The following is a 17,413-nucleotide window of genomic DNA, read 5'->3' as shown; positions in this document are numbered from 1 at the left end:
GTCCCTCGCACCTTGCCACCCCTTCCGACCCCCCTTTCCCCCCCCCCTTTTTTTTTTTTTCATTTTAGGTTTTTTCCCTCCCCCGCTCTGTGGTGTGCATTTTTTTTTTTTTCCATCCTTCCTTTCCCCCCCTCCCCCCCTTCCCCTTCCACCTTCCTGTGCTTTTGCTCCGGGAAACGCTGGATTTTTAAACCTCTCCCCGCCAGACAGTGAGTGGGGGGGGGGGGGGGAAGGAGGGGAGAAGAAACAACGCAGCCCGCCGTGAAACATGGCCCAGGCGAAAATGCAGCACCCCGTCTCTTGGGTGATCTTCGCCGGGATGGCCGCGCTCCTCCTCTCGCAAGGTAGGGCCGGGCGGGGATGCTGCGGGGGAGGCAGCCGAGGCAGCACCCTCCGGGGGGGCTGGGGGGAGGAAGGGGGCCCCCGGAGCGGGGCACAGCCGGGAGAGGGTCCCCAGCCCGGGCTAAGTTGCGGGGGGTGCGGATGCGGGGTACGGCACGGCGGCATTTCCCAATTCCTGCTCCCTCCCCTCGGGCTGCGGGGGAACTTCTCCCATGGCGCAGCACCCCCCGTGCTGATTTTTTTTTTCCTTTTTTTTTTTTTTTTTTGGAACCGGTGCCGACCGACTCTGCCATCTCAACTTAGTTCCCGCAGGAGCAATGCATCCAACAGGCTGGGGGTGGACGGGGGGGGTGGTGGTGTCGGGTCCCCCCTCCCTCCCTCCTTCTCTCTTCGCATTGCCGGACCCGCTTGCAAGGTCGTCCCCAAAACTCGGTGCAAGCCCCGGGTCCTGCCCGTCCCCGCCGGGCTGGGGAGTTGCGAAGTCCTTGTCCCGGGCGAGCACGGCTTCCTCCCCCTCCCGGGGGACGGTGCTTGGGGGGGGGGGGGGGGGTGTGTGTGCAAGGAAAAAAAATAAAAACAAAAAAAAAGAGCAAAAAGCAAGGGGATGGGGGGGAAGGAGGAGGCAGGAGCCAGCCCCATCTGGCCGGGAGCGCTGAGCCTGTCAGCTCGCGTTAGTCTCCTGGCAGCCATCTGGAGGGGCTGTGGGAGCGGGGTTACCTCCGCCGGAGGGGAGGACGGGGCCGCATCCTGCAGCGGGCCGGGCCGGGGGGGCTGCATTGCACCCTGCCCGGGCTGCGGATGGTGCCCGGGGCTCCGGGCGGGGAGCGGGGCTTTGCGGGGGATGGGTGCGTGGATGCACCCTCCGTCTGCACGGGGAAAGGGAGAGCGGCCGCGGGCGGCTGCCTCTGCGCTGCCCGCCGGGGGCTGGGGAAGGGTTTGGGTCCCTGCATGCCCAAATCAGCCCTGCTTGGGTCCGGTACCCCCCCCCCCCCGGCTTCGGCCGAGGTGCTCTGCAGCAGGACTCCGGTGGGGTGTGAAGCCCCTGCCTGCGTGGGGCTGGGGGCTGGTGGGTGCCGGGCTGGGGGCTGGTGGGTGCCGGGCGAGCGGGGGGAGATGGCCAGCCGCCATCTCCGCTCAAACTTCTCTCCTCCCGGGCAGGCTGGGCCCGCTCTTGCGGAGAGCCACCCCTGCCATATCGACCGGGGCGGGCTGCTTAGCATGCACATCACACGCCAAGGCATTTCTCCTCTTCGCCTTCCTTCCCTCTCTTCCCTCTCTTCCCTCCTCCTCGAGCTCTCTCCTTCTCCCAGGGTTGCTGCTTCCCGCTCGTGCTCCCGGGGATGCCGGCATCCCTGCACCCCCGGCTCCCCGGGGGCTTTCCTGGGGATGGGGGAACCCAGACCCCCTTGGCTGCTGCCTCTGCGGGGAGCCCAGGTGGGATGGTGGAGGGTTGGGACTCCCCAGGAGGGGGGCAAAGCTGCCCTTCCCCTCCTCGTTTCTCCTCCCCAGAATTTGCGCTTTTTATTTATCTATTTATTTATTTTAACGCTTGCTTTTGGCTCCTGCCTTGGCTTCCTTGCAGTCTTACTCCCTGCCTCTGGTCATCTCTCATGCTTCTTCTCCCTGCTCCCATCAAAGCTTACAGATCAGAAAGTAGTGGGGTTTTTTTTTTTTTTTCCTTTTTTAATTTTTTTTTTTTTATTCTCCTCTGCAGCAGAGTGGTGGGGAGGAATGCGCTGCCTCCCCAGCCAAACCCCCCCGAGCCCTCTGCCTTGCAGGAGTCTGATGTGGGTGCCAGCAGTCCCCGAGTCACTGCTGGGGTGGGGGGAAGCGGGGAGCCGCGCCGCACCGTGGTCCAGGGGGACCCAGGGCAGAGCCGCGGGGTGCTGGGCACGGTATTGCACGGGGCAGCGTTCGGCAGCAAAACGTCTGGGCCTTTTTTGGGCTGGGAGATGTTGGGTATGCAGGGTTGTTGGAGGGAAGGAGTCCCCTGGGAGATTTTCTTGCATAATTGTATTTCAAAGAGTCACTAAAAAAATAAAAAAAACCACACCACCCAGCAAAAATAATTTTGCTTTTTAGAAAAACTTTTTCAGGGGGTTTTGAGAAATTGGGGGTCGTTCGGCCCCAAACGTAAAATATAGGTATAGCATGCGTTGCCAAATATCAGCAGTATGGTGCTGCTGCTTTGTGAACTCTTCTAATATTCACAGTATTCTTTTGAATTTCTGACTCTTCTCTCTCACTTGGTATACAAAAGTGGAGTTGGCTTGGGTTTGAAAACGCGAAAATTATTTTCATGCAGGAAAACTGTTTTGCACAAATCTACTACAAATAGCTCAAGAGATCTGTGCTGCCCTCTGCAGCGGTTTATCAATACTCCAGGTCATTTACCTATTTACAGCCAAACAAACAATAAGAAAAGTGGTTTGTGAGTATGCTTGAGAGTAAAGTGGAGCATGAAGTGGGATAATTCCTAAGTGCTTGACCATCTGCGTTTGTGCAAACATCCATAGGTCCTCCAAGTTTTTGCAGATTCACTGTTGGTTTTTTGGAAAGGTGCCCCGCAGACGGAAGCCGTCGAGCGTCGTGTCCGTTAGGAAGGAGCCCTCTGAGCCCTGAAATGTCCAGCGTGGTTTTGTGCACGGCGATGCCGCCGTTCCCAAGGGAGCTGTTGACTACGGGCTGTTGGTACTAGAGAGCAAGGCTGGGGTGCTTGCTCGGATGCTGCAGCTCCATGGGCACGAGATGCCGGTGCCCATCGCGTCGGCACGTGGGAAGGGCAGAGCCGGCCGAAGGTCCAGCCCCGGCTTGGGGAAAGGAGCTGGGAAGAGGGGAGGCTACAGAGGGCTGGGATAGCCCCGGGCGTCGGGGTGCGAGTGCCCATTTGGCAACACAGCTCTCGTGGTGTTTGCTGTATTTTTTTTTTTCTGCGTGATTTTTAAATAGCGGCAATGAACGTCTAGAGCATATTTAAGGACCCGACAGCAGTGTCTTCTCTTCCCTCTTTCCGTGTTTTGAAGTAGAGAGATGGTCTCGCGTGTGTGCCCTGTGCCCCTGACTTGCACCCAGCTGCATCTCTTGAGGAAGAGGAGGGCTTGAGCAAAAATCCCACCCCAGCACTTGGGAGGAGTGGCAGAGAGAAGACAACTCTTCACTCAACCATGCGTAAAAGGATTAACCAGGCTAAAAGGTCATAGAAGATTTAGCTGGGCCTTTAGCATCAGTAAGCCAAGAATTATGGGAATTTGATTTACAAATTAGCATAAAGACCTTATTCTAATAAGCATACAAGCTGAAATAGGTATGTAAAATAATAGCATATGTCAACATTGCACGTGGCGCGTTCCTCATCCGAAAGAATTATTCGCTCCGTCGATGTGGCCGGGTTGCAGATGGCTCCCAAACCAACGCACGGGCTACGCCGTGTGCGATGAGAAGGCTGGACCTGGCCCGGAGATGCGTCTATAGGGGGGAGCAGCCGGCTGCTTCCCCTCGGGAAGGGCAGGATTTGGGAGCGTGGATCGGGGCTGTGCATCCCGGGAGGACTTTTTTCTCGGCGGAGGTGGGAGGGGAAACCTTCTGGCAGGTCTTGCAAGAAGGTAATTGCGCTAATGAATGTGTATAAGAAAAATTAGGTGTATCGACATCTTTCTGTGAATACCTGGATTTATTGTTCCCCGGGGAAAATATTAGATGTGGCTTTGTGGTGGTTAATAGTTACCGTGCAGGTCAATAAAATGTGATATTCACCCCAACAGCAGAAAATAGCTATTTAATAGGTAATAACAGTAATAATCAATACCTACATGATTAGATAACCCAGTTATATGTAGTACATAAAAGGAAGGAAATGCGCTCTGGTTCCTCAGTGGCCTGATTTGGAGCGTTGCTGAATATCTGTCATTCTTGTTGATTTTAACCGAAGCTGTAAGCAGGTATCCAGCACCTCTGGAAATGAGGCCACCGCATGGGATTAATTGGCACATTTTTAAGACTCAGCAGAGTGAACAGGAACCCAAGCAGACCTTTGCCATGGGAAAGATGCTTTTGAAAGCAGGCTGCATCGCGCAGAAATGTGGGATGGCACCCAGAATGCTGGCTCGGCGCTTGGGATCTCGGTTTGGTCGGTGGCTTTGCCGTGGGTGCTCTGTGCGGCGTTGCACGTGGGGTTTTTGGCGCGTGGGGTATCGCCGCTTCCCCGGGAGCGTCCCTCCGCTGGTCTGGCCGTGCAGCGGTGGGCTGGCAGAACATAACGAGGAGTAAACTTGTTGCGGTTGCTCTACGCTGCGTATACGGAGAGATCTCCATCGAAAGAGTTGTCCTTTGCGATGAGAGGACCTTACGGTGCGGTGTGATGGGGAACACGTGCTGGAGGTGGCTCGTGCTGTAGCTACAATAGCTTTAGGAGCCCCAGGTGTGGAATAGAGATGTGCGAGGTCCCGTACGCACGGCCACACGTTTCAGGACGTGCGGTTGCTTACTGTTGTAAAAATGCAGGCATGGAGATGCAGGGTGTGGTTATCTACAGTGGGATGCGTGAGGAGGCAATGAAGCAGACCTGGGCTGCATGGCCAAGGAGGTAGGGGAGTGGTCAGCCGTCCCACGTTTGGGGTGGGACTCGCTGACCGCTCGAGAGGAGGTGAATCTGGGTTTGACAAGCAGAAAGAGAAGATCAGGTGGTAGCTGTGAGCTTGGAAAAAACCTCCTCTGGTAAAACTAAACTTCTGAAGCATCATAGGGAACATCCCTGTTTACAAGGCTTGGTGGGGCTGGATGCTCTGGAGACTGCAACCAGTTTTGGGATGTCCTAGTGCTTAGCAAAAACTACTTTTTCTTTATCCATGTATGCATTTTGACCATCGTAGTAAGCCTGGCTTATGGCTTTTCTGTCTTCCTCTTGTGCCAACCCTGACTTGTGCATGAGATGAGCACGTTCGGTATTGGAAGTGTCTCCTCCATGTATTTTTCTTGCTGCTTTTGCTTAAAAATATCCATATTTGTGATTTCCCCCCCATTTTATTTTTTCCCGATGGGGAAAAAAATTGATCGGTTGACAGATCTAGGTCAAGTTAGCAAGCAGGGCTTGCTGTTTTCTGTGATAAACCAGGGTGGAGGTGGAGGGGGAGAGCTCCCCAGGCTGCTTTCCAGGCAACTCGCAGTCAGACGGCGGAGGTGGGCTCCAGCCTTCCTCCGCAGCCTGCGAAGCACCACGTGGGGAGTATCTTTCTGGCCATGGGGATCAGAAAAAAAAAAAACCTCTTTTGCATCTGTCTTTCCTTCCCAAACTTCAGTAGTGGCAGGAAAGGGCAAAATTTTCTTTGCTTGTTCCCCAGGTGAAGGGATGCCTTACTAGAGCAAAGCTTTAAAGAGGGTAAATATGATTTTTTTTTTTTTTTTTTTTTTTGTGTGTGTGTGTTACTGGTAGTGCTCCTTTGATGCGCAGTGGCAAATCTCCCATTAGACTCAGCGGGACCCAAACGTGATCTGTCTCAGATGTTTGTGGCAAAGGCTTGCAGCTGCCTTGGAGCTGCAACTAGGACTTGGAATGGAGCTCTTGGTTTCAAATAGGGTCCCGAACGAAGCAAGGTGCCAGATTTTGGGATTCTGTAGTAGAAGTCCAAGCCATACTTCTGTCTCCCATCTTCAGCCAGCATCCTGCACCTCCGCACATGGGTCTTTCCATGCCTTTAGCAGCTTTTATAGGCCAAAAAAAAAAAAAAAAAAATTTGCAAAGGATGAGCTCTTTGTCACTGCATCCCCTGGGGCACCCTAATCCCGGTTGGGGCAACCTAATCCCGGGGGCCTCCAGCCCTTTTGCGGGTGCCGGTGCATCCCGCAGGCATCGCACACCCCGTGCTCCCAGCACGTTTGGAGCTGCGGCTGCTAGCTCGCAGGAGCTAGCCATCTCCCTCCTCCTTCCCGAAGCATGCACCTTGCTCTTGGTTAATAATAAATCAGAGGTGCTGCCTTCGCCGTGCTCTGTTATCTCCCGCCAAGAAGGCTATCATGGATTTTTGATGCGCTTACAGTTAATATGTCCAATGCTGAAAGCTGTTGTAAATTAATTGACCCCTTGACCCCCTTGTCCCGTTGACTGTTCCCACTAAAGACAGCGTTCGGTTCTTGGCATCCTCCCCCCCGCTTTCCCTTCCTCTGACTCCTCCACCTCCCGCATGCTTCGCTTACTAATCAGGGGGAGCCGAAAAAGGCCCTCCGAGCAGGGCTTCGTGCAGCCCAGGAGCCGCGGCTCCGAAATGCTTTGTAGCAGCTGTGCGAGGAATCCAGGATCCCAGGGACCCAACGTGCATAAATTACCGGTGGCTGGAGTATTTCCTTTAAAGCACTGGGGAGGCGGTGATGGAAGCTGGCACGGCATCCTCTGCCTTCCCACGGGGATGCGGGCAGAGGGATGTAGCTGCCGCCAGGCTAAAAAGTCACGGTGCGGCGCCGAGGACCTGCTGGAGGTGGGTGGACGCCAGCGTCAGCGGGGTGCGAGGGTGCTCGGCACCTTGGGTGAGGGCACCTCCGTCCATCTAGCGAGCTACGGCCCGTGCCAAGCGCTCGGTTTTGGAGCTGCGGCGGGTCTGGCTTTGCAGGGAGGACGGGGCAGGGCTTTGGTGGGAAGCAGCAGAGAAAGATGCTGCGAGCCTGGAGGTCCTGGACTTGGGACGTGGGTCCCGAGTTCACGTCCTTTGCTCGTCCTGCGGCAATTTGGCCTCGTCGCGTGGTCCTTCCCCTTCCTCGCTTGGCCACGCGCTCCATAAGGATCCCAGCCGTCTTTCCCCTCTTGTGTCTGGTCTAGCGAACCTGGATTTGCCTTGAAAATGGGGTCTTTCCCCCCCCCCGCTATATAATTGTACATCACTGAGCATGGGGAAACCCTGATTTAGCTTGGAAAAGAGCTTGTGATACTCGGCTCGTGTGGCCGGTTTGCATCCTCCCATGACTCGCCGTGGGAGACAGCAGCTGCTAAGAAGTAGGGAATGCCACAGGAAATTGTGTAATATTTTTTTTTGGAGTGGGTTTTTTATTTCTTCCAGAGCGGAATATAATAGAACAGTCGCAAATTCCCAGTGAAAGTAAATTCTGGGGAAAAATAGGGATTGATTTTGAAGTATTTTTGTTCTGATTTGGAGCTTGCAGAAGGCTTTATGTACAAAGTTGTGAAGTGATTTCAAACAAAAAAAGAGATCCGAAGGCTGCATTCCAGCGGTATCAAAAGAGCCTGGAGTCTCGAGCCTTGTTACTTTTTTTTTTTTATTGTTATTTCTACAAAACAGATCCTCTGCTAATGTTTTGATTTTGCCAGAAACGGCATTCTTGATTTAAAGAACTGGTTTGAAAGCCAAATCTGACCCGCCTCATTGGAAGCGTGACAAGCACTTGAAGTGAAGCAAGGTTCATTAATACTGTAATATCATCTCGCTGTTTAAGTGGTTTTTTTTTTTTTCCCCCCTTTTGTAGGAGTTATCTAGTGAATAGCACTAAGTTCCTGGGTTGGTTTGGTTGTTTTCTAGCTTTATTCCCTTTCTGCAGCAGGACAGATGGTATTTATAGATCAGAGGGTGCCTGCATTAGACTTTTTTTTCTTTTTCCTTTTTTTTTTTTTTTTTGCGAAGTCAATCCCCAAAGCCAGCACCGGGGTTTTTGATAGCGGGCCAAGGCACGGGAGAGCAGCAGGGCTGGTTGGCAAGAGGTGAATTTGGATTTAGCGTGAGTGACATCTCTCTTAATGAAGCCCTTTCTGGAACAAGGCTGGCGGGGAGCGGGATCCATTAGAGGCCGGGGTAGCGGCGAAGCCAAAGCCGCCTTGTCATTGAAGACAACGTTTAAAAATGTGTATTATTTATTGTTTACCTTTTGTGCCGCTTTTCTGTACGTCAACGCGTTGTATGTTTTGGGCTTCAAAAGCTGACATCACATTAGCAGCCGGCTCAAAAGCCCCCAAATAATGCATAAACTATGATTATTCCTTCTGATCCACTTGTGTTTATGTAAATGGCTGGAAAAGCGGTTTTCAGCTTATTTCAGAAGCTTAAGGGATTCATACCAAGCCTATTATTGAAAAATCAGAAAGTGAAAAGCAACTTCTGAGACAAGGAATTAGCAACTCAATGGCAGCGTGCGTACCGCTGGCTGTACGGGATCCGGCTATATCGCAGGCGGGGATTCCCCCGGGATTCAAAAATCAAATGCGTGGCAACAGGTTGTTGGGCTTTGCAGGGAGGGGGGGACTCGAAGGAGGTTTGCAGGTAATCCGGGGAGGGGGGCGAGGGTCTGGGCTGGAGAAGGAGCTGGGGTACAAACCATCGGTGGTGCTGGTGTCGGTGGTCGGGTTTTTTTGGCTGATGGTGCGCAAGGAGCATCACTGGCTGCAAAAGCCACCAGCCGCTTGGCTGGTAACCCCGTCTGTATCCCTTGCACCACGGGTTCACGCCGGGAAGGGGCTGGCGGTGCTCGGGAGCTCCTATACGTCCCCAGCGTGCTTGTCCCCGCCGCGTGCGAGCCTTTTCCTTCTGTCCCAGCAGAGATGGGAATAGATGCAAATCCTCCTTGGGGTGTTGGCCCCTTCCAGCCAGCCCCGCAGCATCTCGTCCCTCCTCTCCTGCTGCTTGCCTTTTTTTTTTTTTTTTTTTTTCCCCCCCTGGTTGGGTCCCTTTCCCCCTTCCTTATGTTAATTTCCCACCTGAGCACCAAGTACTTTATAAATAGCAAATCTGAAATGAATTTCCTAGCAGCAATCATTATCTCCCTCGACAGCCATTAAACATTCACACAAGCAGAGCGAAATGACAAAGGGGATTGATTTTTACAGTATGTTGGGGGGAGGTAGGAGAAAGGAAATATGTTGACAAGGCGCTTTTTTTTTTTTTTCCTCCCCCCTCTCCACTCTCCCCTCCCTTCCAGATCCTCTATCTTGAGGAATTTAAAATCACCCAGTGACTCCTTTTTGAGATCAGGTTGGAAGGGGATGGGAGAGAGCAAAGTTGGAAATAAATAAAAATAAATTTAAAAAAAAAAAAAAAGCACCCTATTCCCTTCTTCTTCAGCCCCTGCAAGCCTCGCTCCGATCTGTCGGCTGCGTGCGACTGGTAAACATGAAGTTAGTTATGCGGCCCCGGCTGTTGAGATGAATATGTCAGAGTTAATGCCTCTGAAGATGGAGGGGTGGGCTGGAGGGAGTGGGGGGGCCCAATCTCCGCAGCCTTCTCGGCAGAATAAATGTGTTGATGCAATAGTTGGGAGCTGGCGAGCTGCTGCCGTATGAGGCACTGTAGCTGAAAATTTAACTTTGATTTCAATTTTCATATTTGTCAGCAATAATTAGATTCAAGAAATGTTTTTGCCGCTGTTCTAAAATACTAATAAGTAGCAGCCTTTGTAGTATGGCTAATGGAGTCTTTTTTTTCCTAGTGGGCTAGAAAAATTCCATTAAAGGGAAAAGTCATACTATATTACCCTGCTTCAACATGCATTGACTTTGCTGCCACAGGAATATCTGCGCTGGGAGGCGGCGGTCCTTGCTTCGAACTGCGGGGATGGTGCCTGGGAATGGTCCCACGGTCGTGATCTGATGGGGCTTCAGGGGAGGGCTGGAAGTCCGTGTCCGTGTCCCCGTGTCCGTCCCCCGTCCCCCCCCCCCGGCCGTGGAGGCTTTCGAAGCGCTCGTGCGATGCTGTTGCAGTGGTAGCCTGGCTCTCGTCCAGCCCGCTTCGCTTTGGCAGTTGTTTTTGGTGTTGCGAATTCCCGTGGGGTTTAAAGCCTTAGATCGATTAGGGGTCTCCCCTTGCTGGCTCTGCCAAAGGCAGACAAGCCCCTTCTCCCCCTCCCCACCCTGCTGCGTGGATTTCCCTGACGGCACGTGCCAGGCTTTATCCCAGAGCAACGCCAGAAAGGAAAGGCAAGCGATATTAAATTTGCTGGCGATACGCACAGCAAATGGGGAGAGCTCTAAGTTGTGTCATTCTCAAGTTACTTCAGCCTATTAAGCAAACAAAAGCACTTGTGGAGTGAGAAATGGAAATGGCCAACGCGGCCCGATTAATCCTGGATGTACAATTCCATTAATAAGCCAGCTTTTAATAGGTGGCTCTTTCCAGGAGCTGCTGGGGCTAAGAATTGATGTATTCACTGTAATTGTATTGCAACTAATAGGATACGAAGAAAATTGTACGGAGAACCTGTTCCTTCGCCACCGTTTTCCAATCAGTTGAAGTAATGCTTCCCCCTGGAAGAGCCCAGCACGGTAATGATACTTAAACCTAAATAGAAACAGGAATATTTTTAATTTCGGTGGAGGTGATTTTGGCTTGTGCTGTTGCTTCCCCGTAGAGCAGGCAGAAGCCGAAACAGCGGTTTGCGGATGTGCCGGAGAAAATAGGGATCCCGATCCCAATGGAAACGGCCCGGGTGATGGGACGCGGCTGCCGACGCAGAGAGCTCGTACGGGGTCTGGGAGCCTCCAGGCTGCCTCTTGAGAGCGAAGGGGGGTCCTGGGTGCCCAGGCACGGGGCTGCCCCTCTGGCATCTCACCCGGAGCCTTTTGTTCTCTTCGTCGGCAGCAAGAGGGGCCTTCACCCTCTGCAGTCGATGCGATTCACCGCGAGAGCTCGTTAATGAGCCCGAGGTCCTCGCTCCATTCATCCCCTGTATTTATTCAGACCCACGATCCCAGGGCTCTGACAGTTTGCTGATACTCTCTTTGCAATGAACTCCTGTTTTCATACCCCTGTAAAACCTCACCTCCTGCCTCGTGGAGCAAATGTACCTTTGTGGCTGCGGCTCTGGGTCCCCGTGGTATTCAGAGAGGGATTTGGGCTTTTATCGGCGAGCATCTCTCCGAGGGCTCTTGCAAGAGCAGCGGCGATGCCGTTGGTACGGCACTGCAAATCCCGGGCAGGCTGGGCGGATGAGCACATCCGAGGTGATGCACGGCACTGCCCCGGGACGCAGATCTCCATGATACCAATGCAGTTGTGGAATAACGCACATTAAAGCGAAGGCAACATTAACCGTAAGAGCTGACTGATTCAAAATCCGGGCGGCCCCTGATTATTGCAGCCATTGCTTTGCTAATGGGCTGGGGAATTTGGAGAAGTTTGCGGCCGCTTTTTGTCCGTTCATCACCGCTGGCCACTGGTTCGGTGGTGTTTGTTTTTTCACTCCTCCCTATTTGTATGCATGCTCTGACTCTTCTTTGGTAGCAGGCTAGAGAGTAAATATAAAGGGGAGGGGGAAAAAAAAAAAAAAAGCCAAGGCACAGTTCAGCTCAAATCCCCGAGGAAACAGATGTGATTGCCTTACAGAAATGGCTCCAATAAGGCCAGAAAGGAATATTGCTTTTATAGCTTTTGGGATATAAAACATTTAGAAAATGTGATTGACTGGCAGGGCCTAATTTATCATTTACCCATTTCTCGCTCTCTCTCCATCCTCGTATCCACCCAAACACAGAAGCATGCTCGGACGGGCTCGTTTCCACTTTTTCGCTTTCTGTCTCTGCCACGCATAACGTGTGCAAACCCCGGTTTCCTCGCACGCCGTGTGCGTGCACGCGCAGGCACGTGTTCCCCTGCGCTCCTGACTCCTTGTCCCTCTTCCTGTGTCATGGATTTATCATCATTCCGCTAAGCACTCGAACTCCTGTGGCTATTTATAATTAATGCTCAGAAACCTGCCAATCCATTTAATGACACTAGGAGGTCATGGCCTCCCTTATAGCTTCCCATTAATCATCATTAGAACAGTTCTGGGTTTTTTACATTCTTTTTAAATGTTAATTCACCTTTATAATGCTCCTTTCAGCTTTGACTGTAAAGGGAGGCTCTGTAGTGACTCCAGACTGTCTTGCAAGTGTGTGCAGGTGAAAGGCGCAGTGGGACAATTGCACTTGATAAAGTCTCTTGGATGTCTCCCGCTGGAATGAATTACGCTCACAAACTCTGCGAGATGGGATTTCTTCACTGCCCTCTGCTGCCTGCTCCTCGCAGTGATGCTGCCACAGCTCCCTCCCTCTCCTGGCTTCCATCTCTCGGGTACCACCGAGCCCCTTGCGATCGCTCCGTACCTGCAGAGAACCGGGAGCCGCTGGGAACCACGCAGCAAGCGGTTCCCGGAGGGGAGTAAGCTCATCGATGCCGGTGCAGAGCTCGAGAGGGCCGCGTGTGCTCTGCCAGGTCGCGCTTGGGCGCGTGGCTTTGCTGGGCAAGCTTGCTTTGGCGTAAGGTGGGCTCACGCGTAGCCTGGTTTTACGAGGTTGCGGCGGTCGCATCCCCTCGGCAGCTTGGTTTGAGCGGAGCGTCAAAACTCATCCCTCGTGAAGGTTAACAAAAATCCCAGTTCCCAGAGAGCGGGGCTGCTCGCAGCGGTGAGTCCGTCTCCTTCGCTTTCCTGCCGCCGCCCTGGAAGCAGGAAACCCCGAGCCCTTTCCCTGTGTCCCAAAGCACCCGCTGTCATCGTCGCAGCCCCGCATCCTCTGGGAGCCGATGCCGTGGTACAGCAGAGGGGGCTTAGCAGAGATGTCAGGCAGCAGCTTGGAGGAAGGAGAGCTCCGGGTGCAATCTGGTAGCTTTTGGCAAGCAACAGCTCTTCTTAAACCTTCTCTTGGATTGCTGTCGGGAGTAATCGTCCCCTGTCTGAAGTCAATCTGTGCTCGCCGTCAACGGGAACGGGTCCTAAGCGGTGCATGTTGGATCCGAATTCTGGTTTTGAGCCTTTCGGGAGGGGTCCCCAGTGTGGCGGTGCACGGCTTTGCTGCAACGCGTGGAGCCGTAGGAGCTGCTTCTCTGACGGAGCTCCTGGAGGCTTTTCATAACCCTGGCTAATAGACCTGCGGAGCATCCCGTGACTCTTGCTTCACGATCACCCATTGCTCAGCAAGACGGGGTGAGGCAGCCCCGACATCCAGCCGCCTCGGTGGGAGGCAGCCGCGTGTAGGCTTGGGGTGGGCGAAGGTTTGCGCTGGCCTCTCTTTTCAGGTGAAACGGGATCGCTTCTGCTCTTTGGGGAGTTCTGGTCTTGGTGAGAGCTGAGCCCAGCCCCGTTTCTCTGAGTAAATACGCCAGCAGCATTTGGCTTAATGAACTGTGGCTTTTAATAAATGGCTCTTATCTTGTTGAAGTGCTGCTAAATTGTCAGGATTTAAAATTAGCCTAATAGATTTGCGGGCGATGTTTTATTCACTGGTTACTTGCAAAGAGACGGAGAGGGGGAGAGGTGGCTCCACCCAATTCTCCCTGAATTATACAAGAGTTATTTATTTGTTTGGGCCGAAGGGGAAATGTTCTGGATTAATGTGCGATGCCTCAGCACCTGACTTAATGAGAATTGAGAGACCTATCCCAAACTGAGAGTCTCCAATTAATCACTTGGTGGCCCCTCTGCTTTGCTGTCTCTGGAATATATTTTTTCAAAGTGGTAGTTGGGTTGTGGTACCCGCTGCCGCCTGTCTGGAGAGGGGGATGAGGATGGACGAGGGAGGTTTTTGAGCGCCGCGGTGGCTTGCAGGACCGCTTCTTGCAGCTTTGCTCTAAGTCGATGTTGAAGTAGAGCCCGTCTATACCATCCGTATACCTGTGCAACTTGTATTCTTGAGCGTAAAGTTGAGCTGCTCCTTGCTCAGCTTCTGATACGTCCCGTGAACTTGCAAGAGCCGCTTTGTGCCTTTACGCCTTTTGGCAACGCAGAGGCGGTTATGATCGCGTTGACAGTTCGGAGACGTATGGAGAATCAAGGCGGAACAGTATTTTATAATAGAGTAATACGGGATGTGGTTGGGATGAAAGATGCCAGGGAAATGTCAATCACTATCATTATCCTAACAAACTGCTGTACCTGCGGAGATAATAATAATATTTAGCAATTATATAGCACCTAACAAGCTCAAACGGCACAGACGGTAGCTAATTAAATCTCCCAAGACTTCCTTTGGGTGGGTGTTTTCCTAAGAGTATGGACTGGCTTCTGCCCAGAGTGTTTTGTGCGAAGTTAAATGCGCTTCTCCCCCATTTCACAGGTAGGGAAAGGTAGCGATCCTGCTGGAAACGCTCAGAAAGGGCGAGCCCGGGCTCGGGAGCTGCCTCGCAGCGGGGGCATTGCGCGGTCCTGGCATCGCGGTGTGCCGTTGGCTCCGTTTGCGAGAGAGTTGCGTGGCCTTGACCAAATGACCCAGGTGGCCAAAGGTGCTCGGATGCTGAATGCCTCGATGTCCTCGTTGCTTGTCTTTTCTGAAATCGAGGGGAGTTTGGGTACTGGGCGCCCGAAGGAGGACCCCACCAGCATCCCTCGGTGAAGCTGAGGTGGTGGTACAGATGGTTTGCAGTGCTGGACGGTCAGCCGTGTGTTTTCTCCCTTGTCCCTTCTGGCTTGCTGGGCTGTTCTCCCCCTGGTTCATCATTCCTTTGCCCAACCTGCATCCCTCTTGTCTGAGCTGCATCCTGAGAAAGCTTTCTGGAAGGTGATACTTCTCAACCAATGTCCCAAGTTTGGCCGGAGCATCCAAGATCACAGCTGTTGAAAGCAAGACTTTCAACTTTCCCCATTTGTCGAGCACTCACCTTGCCCTTTCTGGAAAGCAGCGGGTGAAACGATACGTGGCTGCTTGGATCCAGCCGGGATCCTCGACCCCTGCCCAGCAGCGTGCTGCTCCAGCCCGGGGAGGCGACGGCCTCGCCGTGACTTTGTGAAGGTCAGCGTTCGTGTCTGAAGTGGGGCTGGTAGTAGCAATGCATGATGCACAGTGTCAGCCATAAAGGAAATATTGTATATAAAAGATAAGTTTTTTCCTTTCTTGTGGCAGAGGAACAAGGCGCTGGGTTCATTTAGCATTCATAAAGTCTTGCTTTGGAAACGCCTTTAAGTACTGCTGAGGGAGACTTGAAGGAGCGTGTTTGAGAGTCAAATGCACATCTCCTTGGGCTCTCCTTTCATCTGCTTGAAAAAACACAATCTTTTTTTTTTTTTTTTTTTTAAATCTTTTTTTCCCCCTCTGTAAAAATACTAATCTTCTCCAACAGCAGCAGACACCCAGGGTGCAGGCGCTCAGCAATTAGTTCAGTGAACAGAATAAGCGAGGAGCAGAGGGAAGGGGAGACTCAGCCAAGTACCGGGAGGACGGCGAAACGCAGTCCGCTAATTAGGAGGCAGCACAGCACGGCGCGAGGGGACGGCGCCCGGTTAATTCGGGTGCAAAGCCGCTAAGTCGCGATGCGTGTCATCCGCCCGGGTGGCAACGCGCTCGCCGGGATGCCCGAGTCCTCAGGGATGCCGGGTTGACCTTAGGCGGAGAGGAGCACCCAGCAGGGAATTTGGATTTTGGTCTGGATCCGAAACCAAGTGGTGAAAGAGCCCGGGGAGGATGAGGTGAGGATGAAGCATGCAGTTTGGCTAGATTTACAACCTAGCAAGCATATTCTCAACTCCAAGCTGGCCACGAGTCTCTGTTGGGAGAAACACATGGAGCTTTTGGCTTGAGTCCTCTCGGCCGACGCGGGGAGAGGAGTGGCCATCCTCCAGAGGCTGGGCTTTCCCGGCAGAGAGTTGTCATGTTGGACTTCACGTCAGCGTGGAAATTCCACAGGCGATTCCTGTTATCATCAGAGGAGCTGAGACAGAAGGAGCAAGCGTGGAGAGAGAAGAAAGCAACAAGCGGTGTTGTCATCCAACCTTCTTCAGATCGTGAAGAGCCAGCTTCACGAGAAGTGTCGGATGGGCAGAAGTTCAGCTCGGCCCCTTCTTTTGGCTGAAACTTTTTTCGTCCTTGAAATCTCTCTCCTCTGCTCTTCACTTGAGGGAAGGGAATTTATTGCAATGAAATATGTTGTCTTGTGGCTTTTTATGAAAACAGCACATGTCACTGCCCCTATTTCCTGGAGCCAAAGGATGTGGCTGGATTTCAAAAAGAAAAGGACTGGATGATTTCATTATTGCTAACAACTGTTCCCACCAAGATAAGGACAGTCTAATCACATTCCCTGTGCAGAAGTACCAAGGGAACCAAAAGGGAACGTTTCCATTTGATTTTCCGCGTTCTCTTCTGTGTTTTGGTTGTCTTCGGTAGCGTGCGGTGCCAGAAGCAGGCTGCGAGGCTAAATGGGCTTGGGGGGGGGTCAAGGCAGTGATACGTGGGGGAGCGTCACGGTTATCAGGGGCCCGGTGTCCCAGATCGGAGATGCTCTGCCGGCAGCGGCCTTCGTCCAACCTGATGCATGGATTTATTTCCATTGACCGCCTGCGGTCAGGGCTTGAGCTCCACTGTCCCAAACTCCTTGAGAGAAGTCTGAACCAATGATGGAAGCTCAGCACTGAGCAGAGGGGTAGTTTTTCAGCCTTTTTTTTTTTTTATTTTATTTTTTATTTGTACGTTCCCCAGAAGAAAAATGCCACCCCCCACATAAAAAAGAATCAGAGCTTGCTGCCAATAGGTTTTGCTTTTCTTAATTACGTTTTTGACTCCCTCTGCAGAAACCCCTGAGAACCCATCTGTAGCTGAAAATTACCTCCGCAGTGAGCATTCTCCGTCTCGTACAGCCGAGAGGTGATGCTGACCATAGCGCAGCCCAGGTAGAGCCAATTTGGCTCTTCACTGCCTGCCCAAGAGAAGGTGAGGACTGGGGGAGAGTAGAGCCAAGAGGTGGAGGGGGCCAAGTTTCGGCGGTGCCCTCTAACACGCTGCTCTTCTGCCTGCGCCGAGTCGAGCTGCCACGCGTCCCCGCTGAAAAGCTTCGTGTCGCGGGGAAGGAACTCTCTAGGCTTCGATTTGCCTCGTAGCCAGAGATAACGTTATCGTCTCGTCCTTTAATGACTGGAGGACGGAATATGTTTCACATCGAGTTCTCTCTCTCGGTAGCCCTGATTCTGTTCCCACGCCGCTGGCGGGTGGATGGTGTAAAAATCGGTGCAAGCGAAGGGGATGTAGTAACTCAGTCTTCCTCCTCACCCTCTCCCTGTTTGCGTGCCCTTGGCACTTAGGAGCTTTGTAAAGGCGCTAATTGATCGGTCCCGTTAGCGCAGTTGGCGAGGAATTGTCATCTGGTGAGCAAAGTGGGGTTCTCTCTTCTGGAGCAGGGGG

General features: G+C 52.7%; 1 protein-coding gene across 1 annotated transcript in view; it reads left to right on the top strand.

Annotated features, from left to right (window-relative positions):
* The first annotated feature begins 268 nt into the window (after positions 1 to 268).
* LOC142418746 (protein CEPU-1) overlaps positions 269 to 17,413 on the top strand; it is a 360,199-nt gene continuing 343,054 nt past the window's right edge. The window contains exon 1 of the mRNA XM_075521053.1: positions 269 to 344. Coding sequence (XP_075377168.1) covers positions 269 to 344 — 76 coding nt within the window. The remainder of the gene's footprint in view (positions 345 to 17,413) is intronic.

The sequence above is a fragment of the Mycteria americana genome, chromosome 19 (assembly GCF_035582795.1).
Source record: "Mycteria americana isolate JAX WOST 10 ecotype Jacksonville Zoo and Gardens chromosome 19, USCA_MyAme_1.0, whole genome shotgun sequence".
Classification (NCBI taxonomy): domain Eukaryota; kingdom Metazoa; phylum Chordata; class Aves; order Ciconiiformes; family Ciconiidae; genus Mycteria; species Mycteria americana.
The sequence above is the reverse complement of the archived record's forward strand: the minus strand, read 5'-3'. Positions and strand labels throughout refer to the sequence as shown.